Raw genomic sequence first — 26627 nt, forward strand, 5'->3', positions numbered from 1 at the left:
CGTGGTCTCGATCTCCTGACCTCGTGATCAGCCCGCCTCGGCCTCCCAAAGTGCTGGGATTACAAGCGTGAGCCACTGCGCCCAGCCTATATATTGCCTTTTCTTATAGTTTGCATTTCCTTATGCATCCAGTGACCCAACTCCTTGGGGTAGCTTTTACCTTTACTAACAGATCTCAGCATGATATGCTACTCTGTACCATGGGTGGCTGTTACCAATGCCCTGGGTTCTTGTAATCACCCAGGATAGAAATCAAGAGCAATCACTATACATAGCAGCAAAGAGAAAGTTTGTTTTGGCTTGTGCACAAGGGAGCCAGTGCTGAGAAAGGAAAAGAAACAGACTGCTATTGGAGGATAGTGTGTGGGTTAGTTTTATAGGGTCTTTCCATGGGAAAGGGTTACATTGGAGCATGCGTAGGAGAGGCTTTTCTAGCACTCACGCAGTAGCTCAGCATGCTTCTTCATGCATCATATGCAACATTAGCATTTTAAATCTCCACCCCACACATTTTTAGCCTTAAAATGAGGAAGGGTAACTGTAGGTTGGACTTAAGTCTAGCTATGCATGCAGGGCTCCAGGGAAGTCCCCACCCCCTGAAATAGGAGCTTGTGGTTAATAAGCTTCTTGGGTCTTTTGTTATTAATTGGCTGAGAGTTATATAAGTTAGAGCTTGAGTGAAGGGCTTCTATCATTTTCTTCCAGGCCATTTTATTTATTTTTATTTTATTTATTGAGACAGAGTCTCACTGTGTTGCCCAGGCTGGAGTGCAGTGGTGCAGTCTTGGTTCACTGCAACCTCTGCCTCTGGGGGTTCACACGATTCTCCTGCCTCAGCCTCCTGAGTAGCTGGGATTACAGGCACTCACCAGCATGCCCTGCTTAATTTTTATATTTTTATTAGAGATGGGGTTTCACCACGTTGGCCAGGCTGATCTCAAACTCCTGACCTCAGGTGATCTACCCCCCTCAGCCTCCCAAAGTGCTGGGATTACAGGCGTGAGCCACCATGCCTGGTCCAGGCCATTTAAAAATAGGGAACCCACCAGCCTGCCTGTCTCATGACCATGTGGCCACCCAGGAATCAAAGTTTCTCATCCCCAACCCTTTTGTTCTTTCTGTTCCCAAACCACATATTTCTGCAAGCCAGGGCCATTCCAGCAAATCCCACTTCTGACACCAATTGTATAGGAAAACAAACTATTTTTCCTTATACTTTAACACTTTTTCACTTCTAGCACCAGATGTGATGGGTGAGGGGGTGGGGTGGGGGTTCCCACATCAAGCAGTTCTTCAGTTCTCTTTGGACACCAACTGGGTGTGCCACAATTTAACTAAATTCTGACACTATCAAGTTAGCACAGACCCCACTGGTTAAGGCAGGGGTGTCCAATCTTTTGGCTTCCCTGGGCCACATTGGAAGAAGAATAATTGTCTTGGACCACACATAAAATACACTAACACTAACAATAGCTCATGAGAAAAAAAAATTGCAAAAAATCTCATAATGTTTTAATAAAGTTTATGAATTTGTGTTGAGCCAGATTCAAAGCTGTCCTGGGCCACATGTGGCCCATGAGCCACAGGTTGGACAAGCTTGGGTTAAGGGATCAGTCCCACAAGCCTCCGCCACTTCAGATGCCAGTGGCAAGTCCAGCTTGTTACCTGTGCTTCTGATGGAATGGCTAGAAATCAGAGGTTCCCATGACCCCCTGTTGACTTTCGTCATTTGCTAGCATGGCTCACAGGACTCAGGAAAACAGTTTACCTACTGGATTATCAGTTTATGATAAAGGGATACAGTTCGGGAACAGCCAGATGGAAGAATGCATAGGGTGGGGCACGTGGGGAGGGGCTCACAGCTTCCACAGCCTCTCCAGGTGCACCGTCTTCCTAGTACCTCCATGTGTTCACTAACCTGGAAGCTCTTCAAACCCTCCACTCCCTATTTCCTGCTGTCCTTTGGGTTTTTATGGAGTGTTTGTTACATAGGCATGATTGATCAAATCATTGGCTATTGGTGATGAAATCAATCCCCAGCTCTTCTCCTCTAAGGTGAGAGGTTGGACTGAAAATTCCAACTCTCTAATCACAGAGTTTGTTTACTGGGGCAACCAGCCCCCCATCCTATAGTTATCTGGGGGCTTTCCCCTCATTAACATGAACTCAGGTGCAGTTAACTGGGCTTGTTATGAATAACAAAAGATTCTCCTTTTACCCTTATTGTTCTTATCGCTTAGAAAATTCCAAGGGATTTAGGAGTTCTGTACCAGGAACAGGAGGACGAACAGGTGTATATCCCTTATTCTAAATCACAATATTATATGGCCTGACTGCATCTTCATCTCATGCCACTCTTGCCCTTGTTCACAATGCTTTTGTCCATCCCTCAAACACAGTAAGCCCATTTCTGCCGCAGGGCCTTTGACTGACTGCTCCGGCTGCCTGAAAGAGTTCTCCTTCAGAACCTTGAATGGCTAGCCCCTTCCCTTCATTCAGGTCTTAGTTCAGATGTCAACTCAGAGATGCCTCCCGGATCACCCTGCCCAGGCCAGCTCCTTCCTGGTAACCTGATCCTGTCATCCTCCATGTCAGGGGTCAGCAAATGTTTTCTGTGAAGGGCCAGACAATAAATATTCTTAGCTTCCTGGGCCACGTGGTCTCTGTCACAACTACTCATTTCTGCTGTTGTAGCTTGAAAGTAGCCACAGACAAAATATAAACAAACACGTGTGACTATTCCAATAAGTCTTCAAAGTTTGAATTTTGTATAATTTTCACACATAATAAAATATCCCTTATTTGATTTTTTGGTCAATTATTTAAAAATATAAAGACATTCTTGGCTTGTAGGTCATATAAAAGCAGGATTTCACCCACGAGCTACTGTGGTTTGCCGACCCTTGCTCTGTGCCATCATCCTGTTATATTTTCATCATCTCGCCGAAATCAGAAATTATCTTATTTATTCATTCTAAAATTTGTTGTTGGTGGCAAAGAGGTTGAATAGAAGTTATAAGTAAGAGTTAAAAATATATTTTAAAATTGTTGAAGTGTTTTAGCAGCCTATGCTGGGCCTGTTAATATCAGAACTAATTAGAGTTAGCCAAGTTACAATGCATCTCTACAGTAGATATCAATACTGTCACCAAGTCTACTGTCTCTGAGGTCAGAAAAGGCCTGGTTGATGTATATCTGGCATTTAGAAAGAAAAGTTGGGCTGGGCATGGTGGCTCACGCCTATAATCCCAGCACTTTGGGACGCCAAGGCGGGCGGATCACCTGAGGTCGGAAGTTCGAGACCAGCCTGATCAACATGGAGAAACCCCGTCTCTACTAAAAATAAAAAATTAGTCGGGTGTGGCGGCACATGCCTGTAATCCCAGCTACTCGGGAGGCTGAGGCAGGAGAATCACTTAAACCCAGGAGGCAGAGGTTGCAGTGAGCCAAGATCGTGCCATTGCACTCCAGCCTGGGCAACATGAGCGAAACTCTGTCTCATAAAAAAAAAAAAAAAAAAACCACAGAGAAATCAGAGGCCAGGTGTGATGGCTCATGTCTGTAGTCCCAGCACTTTGGGAGGCTGAGGTGGGCAGATCACTTGAGGTCAGAAGTTCAAGACCAGCCTGGCCAATATGGTGAAATCCTGTCTCTACTAAAAATACAAAAATTAGCCGGGTATGGTGATGCATGCCTGTAATCCATCTACCAGGGAGGCTGAGACAGGAGACTCGCTTGAACCTGGGAGGCAGAGGTTGCAGTGAGCCAAGACTGCACCGCTGCACTCTAGCCTGGGCAACAGAGCAACACTCTGCCTCAAAAAAAAAAAAAAAAAAAAAAAAAAAGAAAGGAAAGAGAACCCAGAATGAATCCTTTTTTTTTTTAAATGAAATAATGGGGGTCAAGTAATAATTTATATTGTGGAAAGAGCTTGAAAATTATGTTTGTTAAAGCTATTTGTCAAAAGATAAAGATGTCTAGTTATGTAAAAAATAAAATAAACAAATGCGTTGTCTATCTCTCCTGGTAGACTATAAATGCCTTGACAGCAGGTTCATTGCCTTATCCACTGCATTATCTCTATCAACAGAACAAGTGCCTGGAGAGGTGCTGTGAGAGGTCATTTAGGAACATTTGGTGATTGAATGAGTAAAGCTATACAGTCCATGTGTCACTACATCTGATAAAGTCTTCCTTCCAAACATCCCCCGTATATCAGATTCCAGTGCCACACCCTGCCCAGGCCTTTGCCTCTACCCATCTGTTCCTGTAGTTGTCTCTCAAGCCTTCTTAACTCCTTCTCTCTCACTCCAGTCTCTCTCTTTCCAGTTTACCCTATAGTAAAGTACAGTACCTTATTAAAGCTTTTCTTTTATTATGGCATTTCTCTGCAAATAACAAAAAACTTTCCACAGTATTCCTATGACCTATGGTATTCTGTAGCCAGACTCCTCAGCTGGCCGTGCAAGGCCCATACCATTCAGTTCGCTTTGGCTTTTCCAACCTTGTTTCTGAGCCTTCCCTGGAATGAGCCCTCTGCTGTCACGCCCGCATTTCCTCATTATCCCTGAAACTGCAGCTCATTTCCACCTCTGCACCTTTGCTCAGGCTGTGCCCCAGGACTAGTTGGTTCTCAGTTGAACCAACTAGTTGAACCCCCAGGTAATAGGGGGTAAGTCAGCAATGAATGATGGGAAACAGGAAGAATGAAACTGGAAGGTAAAAAGCAAATGTGATCAAACAAGGCCTAAGTGGTAATCAGGTGGGTTAAGAAGGACTTAGTTATCAACAAAAGGCACACTGCTTGGTCAGATTATCTAGACCAGTGCTTTTCAAACTACTGTGCAGGCAAATATTTGGGGAATCTTGTAAAAATGCAGAGTCTGGGAGTAGGTGTGGGGTAGGGACCTGAGATTCTGCTTTTTTTTTTTTTCTTTCTTTTGAGACAGTGTCTCACTCTGTCACCCAGACTGGAGTGCAGTGGCATGAGCTTGGCTCGCTGCAACCTCTGCCTCCCAGGCTCAAGTGATTCTCCTGCCTCAGCCTCCCAAGTATCTGGAATTACAGGTGTGTGCCACTACCCCCCAGCTAATTTTTATATTTTTAGTAGAGATGGGGTTTCACCATGTGGGCCAGGCTGGTCTCAAACTCCTGACCTCAAATGATACACCTGCCTTGGCCTCCCAAAGTGCTGGGATTACAGGCGTGAGCCACCGCGCCCAGCCAGGTTCTGCATTTTTAACAAGTTCCCAGGAATGCATGTACTCCTGGTTCTAGGATGACTCCGAGTATCAAGGATCTAACTAAATTCTGAGAAAAGGAGCCTTATCCAGGTGGTTCGCACCTGTAGTCCCAGTGACTCGGGGGTCTGAGGCAGGAGGATCACTTGAGTTGAGGAGTTCGAGGCTGCAGTGGGCTATGATTGCACCACTACACTCCAGCCTGGACAATGGAGGGAGACCCTGACTCAAAAAAAAAAAAAAAAAAAAACAAGAAAAGAGAAGGTGCCTTGTTTATATGACATAGATATGGGAACAGGAGGTGGTAGGCTGCCGTTAGGGGACTGTTTATATATCATGAGAACTCTGCAAGAGTCCTAGACTGCAGTGAAGACATTTCTTGCATTTTGAACAACTGAAAAAAAAGTGTGTGATGGTGATGAAAGAGGGGGTGCTGAAAACCGAGGACAAAGTTGAGTATATAAGCCTGCAGCTTAAAGGGAAGAAAATCTTTAATCCTAGAATGGTGGCAGTGAAAATCGCCACCGGGAAACGAAAAGATTCTAATGTTGGTTAGGCTGCTGGCCTGTCATTACACACACACGTACACACACACACAAACACACTCACAGATGCACACACAGAGGGGAGGCTGGTATGCTGTACTTTCCTCTGATGCAGTTGGATTATCTCTTTTCTCAAAGGCGGAACCTCTTCTGATCTACTATAACATTCAGTTCAGAATCTGTGTCCAGCTTGAGTACAAGTATTGGTACTTTACCCTAACAAAACAATAGGAATCCTTTCTGTCGTGTGTATCTCCAAACAGAAGAACAGGTAGGAAAATATTTTACCAGTGTGATAAAGTCGACTTCTTTAACAGTTTCTCTAATTAGTAGCCCATTCCTTGTATCTTTGGCTAATCAGTAACTGGCCTTTTGATTAAGTTGGATGTCATTTCCTCATGGCTTAGCTTCATGCAAACTGCAGGTTATCCCGATTAATGATTTTAATGCCATTTCCTTCATCACAATAATTTCCCCTCTGCTTTTATCACAGAAGAACTTCTGCTTGAGTGGCTGAACTCTGATCTTGACCTAGAGTCATGGCTATGGTAAGTTGTGAAATACCTCAACCCTATCTGGTGCCAGCTGCCAACAGGTACAGAATGTGGGCTCAGCAACTGTTAGCTTAAACAAAGCATTGTTTACTCAACAGAGGGGAAGGAGGAGGACATGAAAAGGCAGGTCTATTTCTAAACATCATTTAAATTTCTTTTAGGGGTGGTAAGCAACTTGACCTTGAAAATTGATTCAAAGAGAGAATTCTTTGAATTCTTTTAACATTCTGAGAATATAGAAACAAGTTGTAGTTTTCTGTCTGCAGAAGTGCTACATGTTTATTTTAGAACATTTAAAAAGGAAAAACTAAAAATTCTGTAGGTTCTACTACCAGAAGAGGACTGCTATCGATACTCTGAGGTAGCCCCATCATTTCAGGCTCATCAAGAGGGGTGTTTCTTAACAATATGGGTGTATTGGCCGCCTCCTTCTTTAGACAGTAATCAGACGCCTTGGACCTTGGTTATCTGATCTTTGGAACAAGCATCGAATTGAATCCCTTTGAGAGTTCTGTAAAGTTCAGCTCTGAGGTGGAAGCTGAGCCTCTTAGCTGAAAACATGGCTCTACCTAAGGCTGGCCATCTGCTCTCCTTCTCTTGCCCAAATACGGTTTCTGAATAGACAAGTAATTCTGACCCGTGGTCTTCTGGAGGAAGCAATAATAGAAGTAGAAATCTTATACCTAGAGAGGAACTGGAGAGCCTGCCAGCTTGAGATGCCTTCCTTTAGGAAGATGGATGTGTAAAGTAAACTATCCTGAACAAAGAGTAATATACTCTTAATTTCTTTTGCATTAGATATTCCAGAATTTTCTTCATGATCTCTGACAGTCAAAGGCTTATTCATGTGTGCCCCAAATCTCTCATGCTTTAGTTTATAATCAGTTTCTTGCTGATTGATTCTCCCTGGCCATGGAGAATTTTTTTAAAATATTTATTTATTTTTATTTTTTATAGAGATGAGGGGCTTGCTATGTGCCCAAGCTGGTCTCAAACTCCTGGCCTCAAGCGATCCTCCCACCTTGGCCTCCCAAAGTTCTGGGATTACAGGCATAAGCCACTGTGCCTAGCCAGCGTGGAGAATATTTATTCAGAAATGCTTATGGTGCCCCTACTTTGTGGCAGATGTGGGACTAGGACTCAGAATTAATGAGATGCTCTTCATGTCTTCAGCAGGCTCACAGCTTTCCTACAAATGAAGACTGTAATCAAGTGGCCCTTTGTGTGCTTTCCACCCTGGGAAAATTACCTGAGTTGCTCTCATCTTTCCTCCTAAAACCTGTTTTTCTATCATGACTATTATTTATTAGACAGACAAAGGACATTTTAAAAAGAAAACCACACTATACAGTCGCAACATTGGAAACACCAACTATTTGCCATTTTTTTATTTTAGACCTTACTCATATGTATAATGATTTTTAAATAGGAGTAATAAGAGCATAAATAATAGTTTTGTAGCCTTCCTTGTCCCCCACTTAGTATAGGAAAATAGGAAACAAGTTATGTATTCACTCTGATCTTATGCTTTATCTCTTCTCTATGCTAATGAGATAATGTAATATTTATATTACATTTCATATCATTAAAATTATTTACTCTAGTGGTTTTGAGTGTTTTGATTTTCTTCTTAATTTATTTTTTTTTTTTTTTTTTTGAGACAGAGTCTCAATCTGTTGCCCAGGCTGGAGTGCAGTGGCGTGATCTTGGCCCACTACCACCTCTGCCCTAGGTTTAAGCCATTCCCCTGCCTCAGCCTCCTGAGTAGCTGGGATTACAGGCGCTCACCACCACACCTGACTGATTTTTTGTATTTTTGGTAGAGACAGGGTTTCACCGTGTTGGCCAGGCTAGTCTCGAACTCCTGACCTCATGATCTGCCGGCCTCAGCCTCCCAAAGTGCCGGGATTATGGGTGTGAGCCACCGCACCCAGCTTTCTTCTTAATTTTTAAAAAATTTTCCAAATTCTCTACAATATTTTTTTAAATCATTGTATTCAAGATTTTAAAACATGTTTATGGAGGTATAATTTGCATATAGTGAAATGCACATCCTTTAAGGTTACTGGTCGTTAAGTTTTACAAATATATATATATATATATATATATATATATATATATATATATATCCACATAACCTACTCCCATATCAAGGTAGGACATTTTATCATTCCCAGAAGCTCCTCCATGCCCGTTTCATATTAACTTGCCTTCCCACCCTCCACTCCACACAAGAAATGCAACTGCTGTTCTGAGTGTTATCATAAGTTAGTTTTGCCTGTTCTAGAACATCCTATAAATTGAATCATAGAGTAGGTACTCTTTTTGTGTCTGACTTCTTTTTCTGGCCATTATATTCTTTTGCAATTCATCTGTGTTGTTGCATCAGTAGTTTTGTTCCTCCATTCCTTTTTATTGCTCATTAGTATTCCATTGTATTGTACTCTGATCTTTTTGGCATATATCTTCTTCATTATTAATGTAATAACAATATTTCATCAATTGTGATATGGCACCTATTTCTATCTATTCATTTTTGTCATTCCTTCCTATATCCTCTCTGTTTCCTTTGCCTGCTATCACAATGGGCCCTCTTAGGACAGAATTCCCTGTCTTCCCAGAGTGGATAATGGTATATTATACTCTGAAATTCAATCAATATGGATATTTATCATGCTAACAGGGAACACATTTCTTGATCTCTTTCCTGGAGGAAAAGAGTCACTAAGAATGCTAACTGATAAACGGAACCACCCTTGCCAATTCCTCTATCGATTCACCTTGTTATATATTAATCCTAATCCATAGTAGTGTCCCTCAGCAATGCAGTTTGCTTAAAAGTTTAATGCAGTGTTTGAGTGCCATCCAAAAATTTTTCAATACGGAAGTTCCAAAAGAACCTTGCGAAACATTCAACTCAGAAAGCTGTCTCATGCTGAGGCCAACGGCCATGTTGGAATTCTGACAGCAAGTCACCAATTTGCATATTACTATGGATATATAATAGAAGAAAAGAAGTAAAGTGCCTCTGTTAGTTTCTTGAGGCTGCCAAAATAAAGTATTAGGTTGGTGCAAAAGTAATTGCACCAACCTAATAGCACAAACTGGATGGCTTAGAATAGTAGAAATGTATTGCCTCACAGTTCTGGAGGCCAGAAATCCAAAGCAAGGTGTCAGCAGGGCCATGCTCCCTTTGATACCTGTGCAGAAGCCTTCTGGGCCTCTTCTTAGCTTCTGGGGGTTTGCTGGCAATCCTAGCTATTTCTTGGTTTGCTGCTGCATGACTTCCGTCTCTGCCTTTGTCATACGGTGCTCGCCCCTTGTATGTCTGTCTTCTCATATCCACATCTTCTTATAAGGACACCAGTCGTATTGGATTAGGGGCCCACCCTACACCAGTATCACCTCATCTTAACTGATTAATCTGCAGCGGCCCTATTTCCAAATAAGGTCACATTCTGAGGTGCTGGAGGTTAGGACTTCAACATGTCTTTTTTGGCAGGGAGATGCAATTCATCCAATAATGGGGCCCAAGGAAAATGATGTCATACTTACATGTCTACCTTCCTCTGTCAGACATATAGAGGGTGATGACCAAGTGCCAAATGCTTACCATATCCAGGACATGAAAGCCTGGTCTTGCAGCAGAGAAGGCCTGTGCCCTGGGTACCTAAGGACTTGGATGGGCTTGATGTGGGCCACTATGGGCCTGAGAGGTCCAGGCCAGGGTGGTCTAGTGCAGTAAGCTCAAGTCAGGCTCACCAGAGACTGCTCTAAGGGTATAAAAATCCTCCATTCCTTTAGATGGCCCATATTACATTCTTGGATCCAATTAGATTATCAGAAAACTTTAGCTCTATTCCACACCGTTTTCGCCACCTTGTACAAATACTCCATCCTAGATTATGCTCTGGCATTACCCCATAGGCTTGTGTGGAGGTGTAATACAAGAAATAGATAAAAGAATCCCATTATTTTATTTATTATGGAGGTACAGCTGAAGTCCTCTTTGATGATGATGATGATGATGATGATGTTTCTGAGTTTTTGTTTTAGTGTTTACTTTTTTCTGGGTTTTGTGCTAAGTGCATTCCTGTATTATCCTGTTTCTGTGAGTTATCATTATTCGCAATATACAAGTAAGAAAAATGAAACGTCCCCAGGCCACACAGCTAGAAAGAGGTAAAGATAAGATTCATACCCCACTCCAGTGCTTATGCTCCTTCCCACTAAGCTTCTTAGACCAAGTGCCAACTACTCCCTCCTTCCTCAGCCTCTGGACAGTGCTTGATCCCGGATTTCCTATGAGCTCAAGGACCGCCCCTTCTCAGCCATCCTTTCTGGGCTCTCCCCTTTTGGACCTGTACTGTTGGAGAGACCCAGGCTTATCCTAAGTCCCTGTTCCCTATTTTCACTTTCTTCCCAGGTCATCTCATCAAGTACCACCCAAATGCTGATGCATCCCAACTTTATTATACTGGATGTGACCTCTAGACTTATATCGTGTAACCAATTGTCTTTTTGACAATTCCACTTGGATATTTAATGGACATCCCAAACTTAACATTTCCAACATAGAACGTCTAAATCCCACTCCAGACTGCCACTCTGAATCTGGTAGCCTTCCTCCAGTTTTCTCCATCTGGGTAAATGATACCCAGCTGCTCAAGGGAAAAGATTTAGAGTTATACTTGATTCTTTTCTTTCCTCACCTCCCACGTCAGTCCATCAGCAAGTTATGTCGCCTTTGCTCCAAAACATGTGCTGAGCTGTCTGTTCCTCTATTTATTTCCATCTTAACTATTTCACCCTAGTCTAGCTCATATCCCGCCCCCGGATCTTGGCCCAGGCTCTCAAATGGTCTCTGCATCTCCCTACAGCAGCCCAGGGGGATCTTTTAAATAGATAAGTCAGATCACGTGTCCCTATCTCCTTGCTCAAAACCTGTCGGTGGCTTTCTACTGTACTTAGAATAAAATACAAACTCCTTACCTGGTTTGAAGGGCTGCCTTGCTCTGGCCCCAGCCCACCCCTCTGATTTCCTTCTTTTTTATTTTTAATTCATTTATTTAAATATTTTTATTATGGAAAACTTTAAACATACACAAAAGTAAACAGAATACTATAAGGAACCCCTTTGTGTACCTATCAATAATTATTAACTCATGGTCACTCCTGTTTTTTGTCTTTGTTTTTTTGAGACAGGGTCTCACTCTGTCGCCCAGATTGAAGCACAGTGGTATGATCTCGGCTCACCGCAGTCTCCACCTCCTGGGCTCAAGAGATCCTCCCACCTCAGCTTCCTGAGTAGCTGGGACTACAGGCCTGTGCCACCACGCATAGCTAATTTTTTTGTATGTTTTTGTAGAGATGAGGTTTCACCATGTTGCCCAGTCTGGTCTCAAACTCCTGGGCTCAAGAGATCTGCCTGCCTCAGCCTCCCAAAGTGCTGGGATTGCTGGAGTGAGCCACCATGTCCCGCCTGTTTCTTCTTTATCTCCACTTCCTCCCCCTTCTCTCCACCTGTGGGATTTTGAAGCAAACCCAAGACATCTTATCATTTCATCTGTAAACTATTTCAATAGATTAAACCTCTTTTAAAAATGAAATATCACCATAATGCCATTCTTACACCTAAAAATGTTAAAACCAAGTCCTTAGTGTCATCAGATGTGAAGTCACTGTTTCCATTGTCTCATAAATGTCTTTTGTTTTTTACTGTTTAATTTAGGATCCAAATTATGGTACTACAGGTTCACATTATGATCATTGATGTTCCTTTTCATGTCTTTTAAACTGTAGTTCCCTTCCATCTCTCTCTTTAAATTCTCCTTGCAATTTGTCAAAGAAACTAGATCATTTGTTAAGTGCTGTGTCTCAGAGTCTAGATTTTGCTGACTGCAACCCTTTGATGTGGTTTAACATTCTCCTTTCTCCTGTTTACTGTAAATTTGTTTTTGGCTCTAGAGGCTTGATTGGATTCAGGTTTGATATTTTTCCCTTTTGGGGGGAACAGGATTCCTTCCACATTGATGTAGTTCGTCTTCCCCTCCCCTCCTTGCCCACCAACTTGAGCCACACTGGCCTCTATCCTGCTTTCCCTACAAACTAGTTCCGGCCTCAGGGCCTTTGCAGGAGTTGTTTCCTCTGCCTGTAACCCTTGCCTCCATCTTTGCATGAGCAGCTGCTTCATTGCATTCAGATCTTAACCTCAATGCCACTCCTCAGAATGGGCCCTGCAGGACCTCTCTATCTGCTTCACAGCACTGCTTACCCCCAGGTACTTTATGGAATTGTGAATTGTTGGCTTGTTTACTGTCTGCCTCCCATGAGCTAGAGCATCAGTCCCAGGGAGCAAGAGCTTCATTTTTCATGGTCACTGCTGTATCCCTAGCACCTAGAATACTGTCTAGGCTATGGTCAGTGCTCAGCAAATGTTTGCCGAATGAGATGCCCTGTGTTGGTGAGAGGCTGCCTCTCAGTAACATCACTCTCTTGTGTGCTCAGGCAACCAAAGGAGGTACTGTCAAAGCTGCTTCAGGATTCAATGCCATGGAAGATGCCCAGACCCTGAGGAAGGCCATGAAAGGGCTCGGTAAGTGTCCTGCTGGAAGTGAATCCTCCTGCGTGCATTGCACATCACAGGGTCACACAGGAGGGTGCCATGTCCTCTGGCCATCACGTGGGTCTTCCTTTAATAAAACACAAGGGAGGCTGGGTGTGGTGGCTCATGCCTGTAATCTCAGCACTTTGGGAGGCTGAAGTGGGCAGATCACTTGAGGCCAAAAGTTCGAGACAAGCCTGGCCAACATAGCAAGACCCCACCTAGACTAAAAATAAAAAATTTAGCCAAGTGTGGTGGCACACACCAGTAATCCCAGCTACTTGGGAGGCTGAGGCAGGAGAATCACTTGAACCCAGGAGGTGGAGGTTGCAGTGAGCTGAGATCTCACCATGGCACTCCAGCCTGGGAGACAGAGTGAGACAGCATCTCAAAAAAGAAAGAAAGAGGCTGGGCACGGTGGCTCACGCCTGTAATCCCAGCACTTTGGGAGGCTGAGGCGGGTGGATCATGAGGTCAGGAGATCGAGACCAACCTGGCTAACAAGATGAAACCCCGTCTCTACTAAAAATACAAAAAGTTAGCCGGGCGTGGTGGCAGGCGCCTGTAGTCCCAGCTACTCAGGAGGCTGAGGCAGGAGAATGGCGTGAACCCGGGAGGCGGAGCTTGCAGTGAACCGAGATCGCGCCACTGTGCTCCAGCCTGGGCGACAGAGCGAGACTCCATCTCAAAAAAAAAAAAAAGAAAGTGGGAAAGAAGGGAAGAAGGAAGAGAGGGAGGGAGGGAGGGAGGGAGGGAGGGAAAGGAAATACGTGGAACAAGTTGAGATTAGTTGGGACAAATTGGATGGGGAGGGGTATTAGTTCTTCACTTTAATAAAGAATGATAAATTTAATATACTCATTATGGATTTCCCCTATTGTTTAAACCTGCTTTGAATTACAGCATCATGAATCTGCATATTAAATTTTAGAAATGTATTTGTTTTCCAATTAGTGCTGGTATGTATATGGTGCCATAGATTTACAAAGCACTTTCACAAACATTATGTCATTGGATATATGTAACAACCTGTGATTTAGTGAAAGCAGCTATTCCTATTGTTATTTTAGCCCCATTTTACAGATGTGAAACTGAGACCCAGAGAGGCCGAGTAACTCTCACCAAGTCGCATAGTGAGTGAAACTGAGCCATGGCTCACATTTGGCAGATCCCATCTCAAGCTTGGGGTCATCAGCACTAAGTCCACATTCTTTTTTTTTTTTTGAGACGGAGTCTCGCTCTGTCACTCAGGCTGGAGTGCAGTGGCGCGATCTCGGCTCACTGCAAGCTCTGCCTCCCGAGTTCACGCCATTCTCCTGCCTCAGCCTCTCCGAGTAGCTGGGACTACAGGTGCCCGCCACCACGCCCGGCTAATTTTTTGTATTTTTAGTAGAGACGGGGTTTCACCGTGGTCTCGATCTCCTGACCTCGTGATCCGCCCGCCTCAGCCTCCCAAAGTGCTGGGATTACAAGCGTGAGCCACCGCGCCCGGCCTACTAAGTCCACATTCTTGCCTTGAGTCCCTCTGCTTGTTGCTGTGGTGATAGACACAGCTGTGACAGCACTGACATGCAATGTGTGGAATTTAATGTGAGAAGGCTGGTGAAGCAGCCTTGTTGTCTGGGGTAAATACTAAGGTTTTTGGTGTCATGGCCAAGGAGATTGAGGTTGCAGACAGACACACACACAGTGAGTTTGGAGCAGGAGTTTAATAGGCAAAAGAAAAGAACAGCTCTCCATCACAGAGAGGGGTCCCGAGCGGGTTGCCAAGTGGTAGTAAAATTGTCAGGGTTTTTATAAATTGGCTACTGAGGAGGGGGCTCATGAGCAGAGGATGTCTTATGCTCCTAGGGTCCAATGGTTTAGTTGGGACCAGGTGTGCGATCTGTATAGCACAGGGTTTTTTTTAATCAGCTCTTATCCCATTCTCTGACCACATAGATGGACTCTTATTCTGTGTTTCTTTGTCTTGCTTATCTGGGAGGGAGAGTTTCTGTGTCTGTTTCCACACATCTTCTTGGAGCTGCAGACATCCCCCCAAGTCTGTTTTTAGCTCCTCTATCTTAGTGCGCCTAAAGGGAAGGAATATGCTTATTAAGACCTACTGTTTTACTGGGGCCCATTGTGTAAGTGTGAAGTTTGGTGATTACCCAGGAGACTTCCCCCTCCCTTTCTGTGCTTGAGCCGTCTTCTCCGTGTTTTACAGCCTGAACTTTCAGGCTGCTTGTTGTTAGAAGAGAAGTGCTTTTTTTTGAACTGCATGAGGTTAGAAAGGGAGCTATTTTTGAGCTGCTTTTTGTTAAAAGGAAAGTTTTCTGCTGGGGACTCACTTTACCTTAAATGTCTACCTAAATAATTTCTTTCTGCCTCCTATAACATATTTCCCCCCTCAGGAATGGAATCCGTAACTGCTGCTAGGGGAAACTGGGTGACGATTTCTTCTGGCTGCTTCCTGCTGGAGAGTGGTGTTGTGTGGGGAACAGCAGCTAGGGCTCCTCCTGGGGTTGATTTAAGGGTCCCTCATAGGAGGGCAGTTTCATTTTCGGCTCCATTTGCGCCACCATCTGAAGCTTAATGGTTTCTAAGCGAGAAGAGATAAACTTTACAAGGACATGTAGAATATAGGTTCCAAATATGAGTATTAAGATTACTATTATTAGTAGGGGCACTATAGACTGTAACCATGACAACAGAGTTTGTCTGATACCTGTGAGCCATTCAGATGGGTTGTGCTGTTGTAAGTGGGTATATGGGGCTTGGCTTTGTTTAGCTTCGTTGGTCTTACTTTCCCAAAAAAAGAGGGAAACCTTGGGGTTATAGTTGACCTGGCAGGATTTGTAGGATAATTGCCTAGAACTAGAACATGTTTCCAGATTTTTCTATTACCCATGCCTTTCTGTTTTCTCGGAGCTGCAGCCGGAGATTGCTGGCTGGTTGACAGGAATAAGCAGGGTTAGTTTAAAATGTAGGCAAGAACTTAAAAACAACTGATGAGACTACAGGTTAATAACAGATGTATGATAAATTTTAAAACATAATTTCTCTTTCTCTAGTCCTCATTTTTGTTAAAAATAATCTATGATAGGACTGAGTTGTTTGCAAAACAGACTTCAGTCCTATACTTGGCCTAATTATTTGCATAAAGTACGGCAAGAGTAATGATCCTTACACAGGCCTCTTAGATTGGCTTTGATGGAACCTTGTTCCATGAGGAATTTTAGATAGGACTTTTTAAAGCCAAGCCCAGCCATGGATTTGTACTTTTAAATACCTGTGGGTTGGATAAATTTTTTTCCTTCTTGAGGTTCCAGAAGCATGGGGTTCCTAGGCCTGTTAGAAAGTGACATTCTTTACTCACTGCAGGTCAGGAACCCTGTATGAAGACTGTGTAGACGGGTATGAGGCCAGTTTTCCCCAGGGGCTTTTATTGGCTCAGCAAGTTAAGCTTGATTCCTTAAAGGGAAACATACCCTTCCAGTCAAAGCCTTGGTAAAACAACCAGTTTTTCCGATTGTGTTTTGTTGCAAGAGAAAATGGATTCTTGCTGCACTGATTCAAACAACTATATTGTTGTAATTTAAGAATATTTATAACTAGTTTCCAAATTCTAGAGGAATTAGGCAGAGAGAAATAAACATGCTCCAAACTTTGCCTGTAGTAGTACACTTTGCTTAGTTATCAAAGGCTGTAGCTAGCTTAAGACAAGTTTTTTTTACTCTAAAAAATAAAATAAGGATTAGCCGTGTTCTAAGAATAAGTGAAGAATATTGCTTTAGTTTTCTATTAGTTCAGTTCATTCCATTAACTTTTGTTTTGATATTTATAAACATTTTAGCCTTTTATGAGTCCTGTACATTTTTTGGTCATGACAAACCTGCATTGGAGAGAACTTGTTAAAGTCCCATGGCTTGATTATAAACCATCTTTTGAAGAGAATTAAAACAAAACAACAATTGTCTGTAAATGACAAAATGTCCAGTTTGGATACAGTCAGAAATACAATTGACAAAGAAATGTGGTTATTTTTGTGGTTTTCAAAAACCCAACATAACAACCTTAATTGCAATAGCACATATTCAGACACTAGAACCACAGACATTCCATACAGTTTTGGAACACATGTTAATATTATTCCCTAAAATATAACCTGAAGAGTATGAGACATCATTTTGGCAATTTTATGTACCTCAACATGTTAAATAATTCTGTTTACCTCTCTTCTAGATGCTTCAGGGGTCCACTGCAGCACCCAAAAGCCAGGGGTTAGGAAAGACTTGAGACTAAAGTTTGACTTTGGGAAGCCTGTTAAGTATGTTTAAAATTTAAAACACTTGATATTATGAAATAGAATTTTAGATTACCATAAGTTTTTTGTTTTTGCCAAAATGATGAGCCAGAAATTTGAAAAAGCAAAAATCATTCACTAGCCTTTTCTATTCCATGAAAATCCTGTATTAAGAAAGTTAAATTTTACCCTTGCATTAGTTTGCTATTAATGTTAAACTTAATTTTAAATGAAACATTATAGACAATCCTATTTAATTTTAACCAGTTTGACCATGAAGTGAGATTTTCACATACCTGCTACAACCCTTGACAAGTTTTGCTAAAGAGTAGATTAGCATTTTAAGAAAAACTTTTTGTGCTTTTATTTCAGTGATTAATGTACAGAAAAAAACCATATAATGCCCTTTTGCATTTAGTTAATATGTTCACAGAGTTTTCTTTGCAAGATTAATTTTTACAATTGTTTTTACAATTTGCTTAAACCTTCTACTTTAAGACAATTCTTTATTTCTAAGCAAAATATACATTTCCATGCCTTCTTATAATCTTTAAATAAAAACATCTTTTACTGTTTTTACACACTTTGCATGCAATTCCATGTTCAGTAGTTTCAATCACATGTTATAATGGTAACTTTTAGTAATTTTTAACTTTAATGTAAAACCTGTTAGGTTGTTTTAATTATGTGCTAGATGCAGATAACGTTTGACTCCTTTCAGCATAGTTAGGGGCATGGTTACTTCCATATGTTCCCAGGCCCTACCAATTGTGAAGCAGGCAAGTTGACAGTTTTTAAAGGCTAAAGAAGCGGTTTTACGGCCAGGCGCAGTGGCTCCTGCCTGTAATCCCAGCACTTTGGGAGGCCAAGGCGGGCAGATCACGAGGTCAGGAGATCGAGACCATTCTGGCCAACATGGTGAAACCCCGTCTCTACTAAAAATGCAAAAATTAGCTGGATGTGGTGGCACATGCCTGTAATCCCAGCTACTCAGGAGGCTGAGGCAGGAGAATCACTTGAACCAGGGAGTCAGAGGTTGCAGTGGGCCGAAATTGCGCTACTGCACTCCAGTCTGGCAGTAGAACAAGACTCCGTCTCAAAAAAAAAAAAAAAAAAAAAGGAGTTTACAACCTTAAAACATTTAGCAAACCTAGTATTTGACCTGCATAATTTAGACCACATTTTTATACCTTGAAGACATTTGTATTTTACCAATAATTCCTAAGACTTGGCTGGGCGCGGTGGCTCACACTTGTAATCCCAGCACTTTGGGAGGCCGAGGTGGGCGGATCACAAGGTCAGGAGATCGAGACCACGGTGAAACCCCGTCTCTACTAAAAATACAAAAAAAATTAGCCGGGTGTGGTGGCGGGCGCCTGTAGTCCCAGCTACTCGGAGAGGCTGAGGCAGGAGAATGGCGTGAACCTGGGAGGCGGAGCTTGCAGTGAGCCGAGATCTGTCTCAAAAAACAAAACAAAACAAAACAAACAAACAAACAAAAAATTCCTAAGACTCTTTTTATTTTTAAAGATTAAAGTCACATGAACTGAAAGGTACCACAGCTTTTACTTTTCCCTTAAAAATATTTGATTTAAGTGCCTATTTTTCTTAGGCCAATTAATTAGAGCTCCTTTTTTTTTAATAGACATTACACAAGTAACACATATATAACCACAGAAACAGAAGATCCAGCAGTTATAAGATTTTGCATTTGCCAATGTCCCAATTAGATTACTGGCCTCTGAGTGAGGTTCTTTAAGAACAGAGCTAGGAATACAGTTTCCAGGGCCTAATAAGCAAGCATAGCCGGAAGACAAAGACAGATTTTGAGAGGTATTTATTCACCTTTAATTCCAGGGGCTCCGAGGAAAACAGATTTTTCCTAAAATGGGATTTGTGGCCCCTTTTCTGTTTCTCCAAGGAGTCCCAGGCCACCGGAAGTCATTCTAGGTGCACCAAGAGTGGCAAGACACAGTAAAAAAAAAGCAATTAAGTCAACTGAGAAAAAAACCTTCTCTAGATTTATGAAGATTTATTTAAGAAGATTTATGAAGAGAAAAACATAAAGGCCTTTTAAATATACCCATTGCTTGGATATCCACTTTTAATTAAGCTGAATGCTCTTTAAGAAAATCCTTTTTCATTAATTAAAACTTTACACAGAATGCAAACAGTGATTCTTATTATTTCTTTTACCCAGTTTGCTCCACTTACCTGTTCACAATCATGTTTAGATTCTCCAGTTTTCTTTGGGAGAAAGTGGCTGGGCTCAGGCAAGGGCAGTTTTTCAACTGGACTGCAGATCCCTTTAGCAGCAAAGCTTGGTATTTGAGGAGGCAATTGTTTGTTAGCCAGAGACTTTCCTTAGAGGACAACAGTCCTGTTACATTGTGTGGGGTTAAACAGTTATTTCCCATGGTTAACCCAGTGGCCTCTGGCACCAGCAAAGCCTCCACTGTAACTGCTTGGAGGCAGGCTGACCATCCTTTGGCCACCAAGTTTTAAGTTCCTTGCTTAAGTAACTCACTGGCTGTTGAGCTGGACCTTAAGCCCTAGTTAAAACTTCCAGGGCCATTTCCTTCCTTTTTGTTACATAGAGACTGAATGCTTTCCCCATGGGAAGACTAAGGGCTGGTATTTTATTTTATTTTATTTATTTTATTTATTTTATTTTATTTTAGAGACAGAGTCTCGCTCTGTTACCCAGGCTGGAGTGCAGTGGCACAATCTCGGCTCACTGCAACCTCCGCCTCATGGGTTCACGCCATTCTCCTGCCTCAGCCTCTCCGAGTAGCTGGGACTACAGGCGCCCGCCACCACGCCCGGCTAATTTTTTTGTATTTTTAGTAGAGACGGGGTTTCACCGTGTTAGCCAGGAAGGCTTGGTTTAGCTGGTTAAAGGCTTTTTGAGCCTTAGGTTCCCAAAAAAGAGAGGGGTGAGTTTTAACTGTTTGAGTTTCTTTTATGAGGTGGTATAAAGGGTGAGCCATTTCCCTGTGCCCAGGTACTCACAGTTTACAAAATCCAGTAATGCCCAAGAATTTTCCGTTCAAGGCAATAGGCCTAATCCTTTCCTCACCTGGTGTTCTGGTCCCTTCTGGTAAGACCAGAACTACGTACTTTACTGAAGTCTGACAGAGCTGAGCTTTAGATTTTGAGACTCTATACTCCCTTTCAGCTAAGAAATTGAGGAGAGTCTTAGCATCTTCCTGAGCCTTCCTTGATTGGGGCACAGAGGAAAATGTCATCTACACACTGCAAGACCCTGACCTGAAGACAGGAGAACTTAGAGGGGTCCTTTGACAGTGCTTGTCCAAACGAGTGAGGGCTGTTTTGAAATCCCTGAGGCAGCACCGTCTAAGTTAACTGCGTGGTCTGGCCAGAGGGATCCTTACAGGCAAACAGGTATTGAGAATCAGGATGTAACAGTATGCAGAAAAAGGCATCCTTTAAATCTAGGACTATAAACCATTTCGTTCCTTCAGGTATTTGAGTCAGCAAGGTGTGGGCATTAGGGACTGCTGGATGAATTGGGACTACAGCCCATTAATGAGGCAGATGTCCTGAACTAGTCTCCATTCCCCGCTGGGTTTTTGCGCTCCTAGTATCGGGGTGTTGCAAAGACTGTTACAGGGTCTGAGGAGGCCCTGCATTTTTAGGTCATTAATAATAGCTTCTAGCCCTTTTCTGGCCTCTGGCTTTAAAGGATATTGTCTCTGGTTAGGAAAAGAAGTGGGATTTTTAAGGTGGGTCTGAACTGGCCTAGCAGTTTTAGCTTGACCTATTCTTCCTCGAGTTGCCCACAGTTCTGGATTAATATTGGCTTTCACTAAAGGAAGACAAAGAGTTTGTCCTGGGGCCATGAGGATGTTGGCCCCCATGTGGGCTAAAATGTCTCTACCTAATAAAGGAGTGGGACTTTCAGGCATAATTAAAAAGGCATGTGTAAATAATAAGTCCCCCCAACTTCAGCTAAGGGATTGAGAGAAATATTGGGTTAGAGTCTTTCCTGAGAAACCCACCACGGTTGTGCTATGGGAAGAGGGGAGGCCTTGATTGGACAGGAGAACAGAAAGACTGGCTCCAGTATCCAGGAGGAAGCCCACCCTCCTCCCTTCAATTTCCAGAATCACCCGGGGCTCCTGAGCAGTGATGGCAGTCTGAGCCACTGGAGCCAGGGGTTTGAGCCCTGGGACCTGTCAGTCCTGCTGGACCATCTGTGAGACCAGTTGTGGACCTAGTGACCTCCATCTCCAGGGGCAGTTTAATATCCAGTGGTCTCCATCACAGGCTGGACAGGTCAAGGTGGCTTTTTCTTGTTGCCTGGGCAATTCTTCTTAAAGTGCCCTGGCTTGCCACACCAGTAGCAATTAGTGGATGCTTCCTGAGGATCCTGGACTCTGCAAGCCTGCAAAGCAGTCACTTGAGCCTTAATCACTTTCTCTTTTTCTCCTGGGCCTCCTCCCAGTCCCTGTGGTAAAAGACCGAGGTGGCCACCTTCAGGAGATCTTCCAAGATACTATCTGGTCCTATAGCCTGTTTCTGTGGCTTCCTTTTAATATCAGGAGCTGCCTGCTTTTCAGCTGCAGTGAGGGTTTGGCTTAGAGGCAGCATAACAGCCCTCCATGTGAAGTCAAAAACTTGAGTTAGATTTTGGAAGGTCTGTGTCTACCTATTAGGGTCATCAGAAAATCAGCCCAAGTCTCCCTTTATTTTTCTATGGTCCTGTAATGAGAAGGGAACATGTACCCTAGGGGCACCACTTCCATCTGGCATTTCTTGTAGGGGTAGGAGTGAAGCTGGGGCAGTGGGGAGCTTTGGAGATGGTGGAGCTGGAGGAGCTGATGGTGCAATTGGTGGGGGCCCCAGATTAGGAAAACTAGGACTGGGGCACTTAGAAGCAGCTGCCCCCAGTGGCTCCTCCAAAACTTGCTTTTCTAACTTAGGGGAATTACTCTCCACAGACCTGCCTGATATGATTGCTAAGAGAGCTGAGTCAATTGTGCAGTGCTTGCTAAGATCTGGGTTGCCTCGCAGGGCAAAGAAAGCCTGTGTATAGGGGACCTTGGACCATTTGCTCTCCTGTCTACAGAAAAGATCTAATTGTTGGATAAGATTAAAATCAAGGCTCCCTTCACCTGGCCATGTCTATTCATCCCCGAGACAGTAAGAAGGCCACACCCTTGTGCAAAAGAAAATGAGCTGCTTTTTCTTCAAAGTTTTAGGGTCAAAGGAGTCCCAGTGCTTCAGAATGTACTCCAGAGGAGTGCCGGCCAAAGATGGCTTGTTACCCATCTGAAGAAGAGATAATAGTAGAGGTGTTCCTTGGTCTCCTGGTTCTTTTCAATGTGACTCAGGGAGGAGGGGACACCATAGGAGCGTCCTCCCAGCTGCTGTCCCTCCTTGGTCCCCAGGTCCCAGCACCATAATTGCAGCCCCATGGTTGCAGGTGTGACCCCCAAGCGTAATACCAGAGGACCTAATCAATGGGCTAGTCATGTTTACCCATATGACCTCAGTCCTCTGCCTAATAATTGGGTAATTACCCTCTGACCCCCTAGATCTGTGTGACCTGCGTGGCTTCTTGATAAATGGGTCTCGGGAGAGATTATGTAACACTTGCATTTGAGCAAGGCCCCTTAATGGAGGGAGTGTACTGGACTGAGCTTTATACTCTGCTATTATGGACCGGACTAGAGAATTTATTCTTAGGTGGTGGTTCCAGTTAACTTTCAGACATAAAATCCCCTTTCTATTTAGATGCCATTCTAGCTGTAGGCAGATTGGGTGTCTTCAGAGGACATAAGGGTCAAATCGTGGCCTTCCTGCTAACAGAGAGAGTACTGAGACTAAAATTTGGTTTTGGAGGACATGTTCCTCCTTGCTGCTGAAAACAGAGTTCTCGCACTTGCAGAGGGGGCATAAGGTTTGGTCTCTATTAGAGGGATGTAAAAGGGAGAAGAACTGAAAAGCCAGAGACTTTTAGCAAAGGGCGGACAAGATTCCTCATGGAGAGGATTCCCATTTTACTAGGTGGTGCTAGTGGGACACCAGGCCGTAACTTTGCCTCCATACGCTCTTTAAACAAAGGACGGAGAGAGAAGTCTGACTTGTGGCAAGCTGTCCCCACAGCATACCTCCTAATAGAAGAAAGGTAATTTGCCTCACAGAGGGGCTATCCAGTCCGACTGGACAGTGGTGGTTCCTCACATGGGAAAAGAAACAGCCTAAGTGGACAGAGGGGCATTTACTGGGGGGGAAGTAACCTCCCACCCAGCCCCAGGACGTGTTATCATTAGGGGTTAAATAGTCTTTGAGATCTGGATCATGGAATTCCCCTGTCTTTAAAAAGTCACAAAAACAGCAATCCCTTGACCTGCATTCCTGGTTACTAAGGTGGTTGCTAAGCCTGCCTAATTGAATTATTTCCTGGGCTGTAAAAATTCCTGCAGCATTCCATACAGAGAGGAGATGGGAGACATGGTGACTGCAGAAAGGAAAGGAGGAAAATAAGATTTGCAATAGGAAAATTTGGAGATCCTGTGGCTGACACCCAGTCAGGCAGTCAGAGGCTGGGGTCAGTCCAGGAGCCTTTTGAATAACACCAGGGTGTGGCCCTGGCCAGAAATTCTTAGTTGCTCCAGGACCTATTCCAGCCCCATGCGACAGCCAGGCTTTTTGTGAAAACAAACTAGTTTGGACAGAGCCAACATTCCTGGCACCCTGAGGGCACCAGGGGATTGACTAGGCCCTCCCCAGCAAGCCTCACATCTGAGTCTTCAAGACTGGTGGCCAGCCCTTGTGGCTCCTTAATCAGCTGTCAGATGCCCGGTGTTTTTGATAGTTACTTGAGAGAATAAAAACGGAGGACAAGAAGCCTCGGAAGTGAAAGTAGAGTCCACTCCTTTACTCACCCTTCTGATGAAGTCACCTTCAAATCCCAGACAAGCCCTCAAAATGAAGCAGCCTTGTTGTCTGGGGTAAATACTGAGGTTCTTGGTCTCACGACCAAGGATATTGAGGTCGAGGACACGCACACATATATAGAGTGAGTTTGGAGCAGGAGTTTAAATAGGCAAAAGAACAGAACAGCTCACAGTCACAGAGAGGGGTCCCGAGCAGGTTGCTAAGCAGTAGTAAAAATGTCAGGGTTTTTATAAATGGTCTAGGGAGGAGGGGCCTCATGAGGAGGGGATGTCTTACCCTCTTAGGGCCTGATGGTTTAGCTGGGACCAAGTGTGCTATCTGCATACAACAGAATTTTTTTATCAGCTCTTATCCCATTCCCTGACCACATAGGATGACTCTTAGTCTGTGTTTCTTTGTCTTGCTTATCTGGGAGGGAGAGTTTCTGTGTCTGTTCCCATACATCTTCTTGCAGCTGCAGGCATCTGCCCCACGAGTCTGCTTTTAGTTTCTCTATCTTAGTGCACCTAAAGGGAAAGGAATGTGCTTATTAAGACCCACTGTTTCACTGGGGCCCATTGTATAAGTGTGAAGTTTGGCGATTACCCAGGAGACTTCCACCCCTTCTTCTGTGCTCGAGCCGTCTTATCTGTGTTTTACAGCCTGAACTTTCAGGTTGTTTGTTGTTAGAAGAGAAGTGATTTTTTTTTAACTGTGTGTGGTTAGAAAGGGAGCTATTTTTGAGCTGCTTTTTGTTAAAAGGAAAGTTTTCTGCTGGGGACTCACTTTACCCTAAATGTCTACCTAAATAATTTCTTTTTTTTTTTTTTTTTTGAGACGGAGTCTCGCTCTGTCGCCCAGGCTGGAGTGCAGTGGCGCGATCTTGGCTCACTGCAAGCTCCGCCTCCCGGGTTCACGCCATTCTCCTGCCTCAGCCTCTCCGAGTAGCTGGGACTACAGGCACCCGCCACCACGCCCGGCTAATTTTTTGTATTTTTAGTAGAGACGGGGTTTCACCGTGGTCTCGATCTCCTGACCTCGTGATCCACCCGCCTCGGCCTCCCAAAGTGCTGGGATTACAAGCGTGAGCCACCGCGCCCGGCCTACCTAAATAATTTCTTTTTGCCTCCTGTAACACTGGTAGTGTCTTCCAGCATGCTACCCTCCAGTTAGCTCCTTGGGGGCCGACACCTTCATGCTGGGTAGGTACAGTGATTCTATGTGCACCACAAACTACCTGGCCTAGCCTCCGCCCCCAAGACCTTGTCTCAGTGGACTTTTGGCCAGAGAAGTATCCCCTGGTTCTTAGCTGCTATTTAGAATCTCCTTGAGATTTGGGTAAAAACACTTGACCATGAGACCATCTTTCTATCCAAAAATAGTTCATTTTACTCAGCCTCAATGTTGCTAACAGTAACAACAGCCGTAGCAATAATAGCAAATGTTTATTAAGCTCTACCATGTGTCACACATAGAGAGAGATGCTTCCCATGGGTTGTCTGTTTTAATCCTGACAGAAGCTTGTCTTACTGTCGAGAAGGTAAAGTATAGTGAGTGAGGTTGGCTAACTTGCCCACGGTCTCAGAACTACTAAGTGATATATTCAGGATTCTAGGTAATTCCTATAACACTTTCCTTTCATCTTTGCATGATCAGCTGCCTCAAGTCTGATTCCAGAGCTGGAGGTTAAGCCACTGTTCTATGTTGCTGCCCATCTCTGAAGAGAACATTGCCCTGAATCTATGTATCTTCTTCTTTTCCCTTTTTCATAAAAAGAGAAAAGTATAGGACCCACCTTTTTTTTCAGTTTGTCCTAATTCTTTGGTATATTACAAGGACACCGTAATTCAAAATGTAGCCCATGTCACATTCAGAATTATCAACATAAAGGGTGAGGAGACATTTGGCACAACCAACCCCCTTTATGTGTGGGCCAATGCAAGGCAGACTGTTGGAGGAGACAAGGATTATAATCCCTAGTTCTTGTGTTCAAATAGTCTATGAATGCTAGCACAGCTAAGGCATGCACAAAAATAACTATGATTAATTCATAATATAACAGTGACAGGAGGGGCACAAATAAGATCCCACTGGGGTTCAAAGAGAAGAGATCACGTTTCACTTGGGGGCACTGGGTAAAGCTTCTTGGAGGATGTAGAAGTTAAAATGGACCTTGGGAGATGATTGAGTTTCTGTAAACAGAGTTAAGAGACAAGGTGTTTCAGGTGAATGGAATGGCATGTGATGAGGTCTAGGGGAGTCATGGTAAATACAGAGAAAAGTGTCTCGCAGCAGTGAAGTGGCCTCGTCTGGGCTGACACCCAAGGTTTGTTGTCTCATGGCCACAGATATCAAGGACGTGGACACACAAAGAGTGAGGTTAAAAGTGGAAGTTTAATAGGGAAAAGGAAGAGACTAGCTCTCTGCTACAGAGAGGGATTCCAGAAAAATGGGTTACCAATTCACAGTGAAATGCAGAGGTGTTTATAGATG

The 26627-nt window shown here is 43.5% G+C and overlaps 1 protein-coding gene across 4 annotated transcripts in view; it reads left to right on the forward strand.

Moving 5' to 3' along the window:
• The window catches only part of ANXA4 (annexin A4), an 86639-nt gene that overhangs the window by 34454 nt on the left and 25558 nt on the right, over window positions 1–26627 (forward strand). For 3 of the 4 annotated variants that reach the window (XM_030828049.1, XM_004090367.3, XM_030828048.1), the window contains 2 exons: window positions 6279–6333; window positions 12847–12934. In XM_030828049.1, coding sequence (XP_030683909.1) covers window positions 6325–6333; window positions 12847–12934 — 97 coding nt within the window. In that variant the 5' untranslated portion in view covers window positions 6279–6324. Of the gene's footprint in view, window positions 1–6278; window positions 6334–12846; window positions 12935–26627 lie in introns of those variants that run through there. The other variant, XM_030828051.1, reaches the window with a different exon arrangement.

The sequence above is a fragment of the Nomascus leucogenys genome, chromosome 14, assembly GCF_006542625.1.
Source record: "Nomascus leucogenys isolate Asia chromosome 14, Asia_NLE_v1, whole genome shotgun sequence".
Lineage (NCBI taxonomy): Eukaryota > Metazoa > Chordata > Mammalia > Primates > Hylobatidae > Nomascus > Nomascus leucogenys.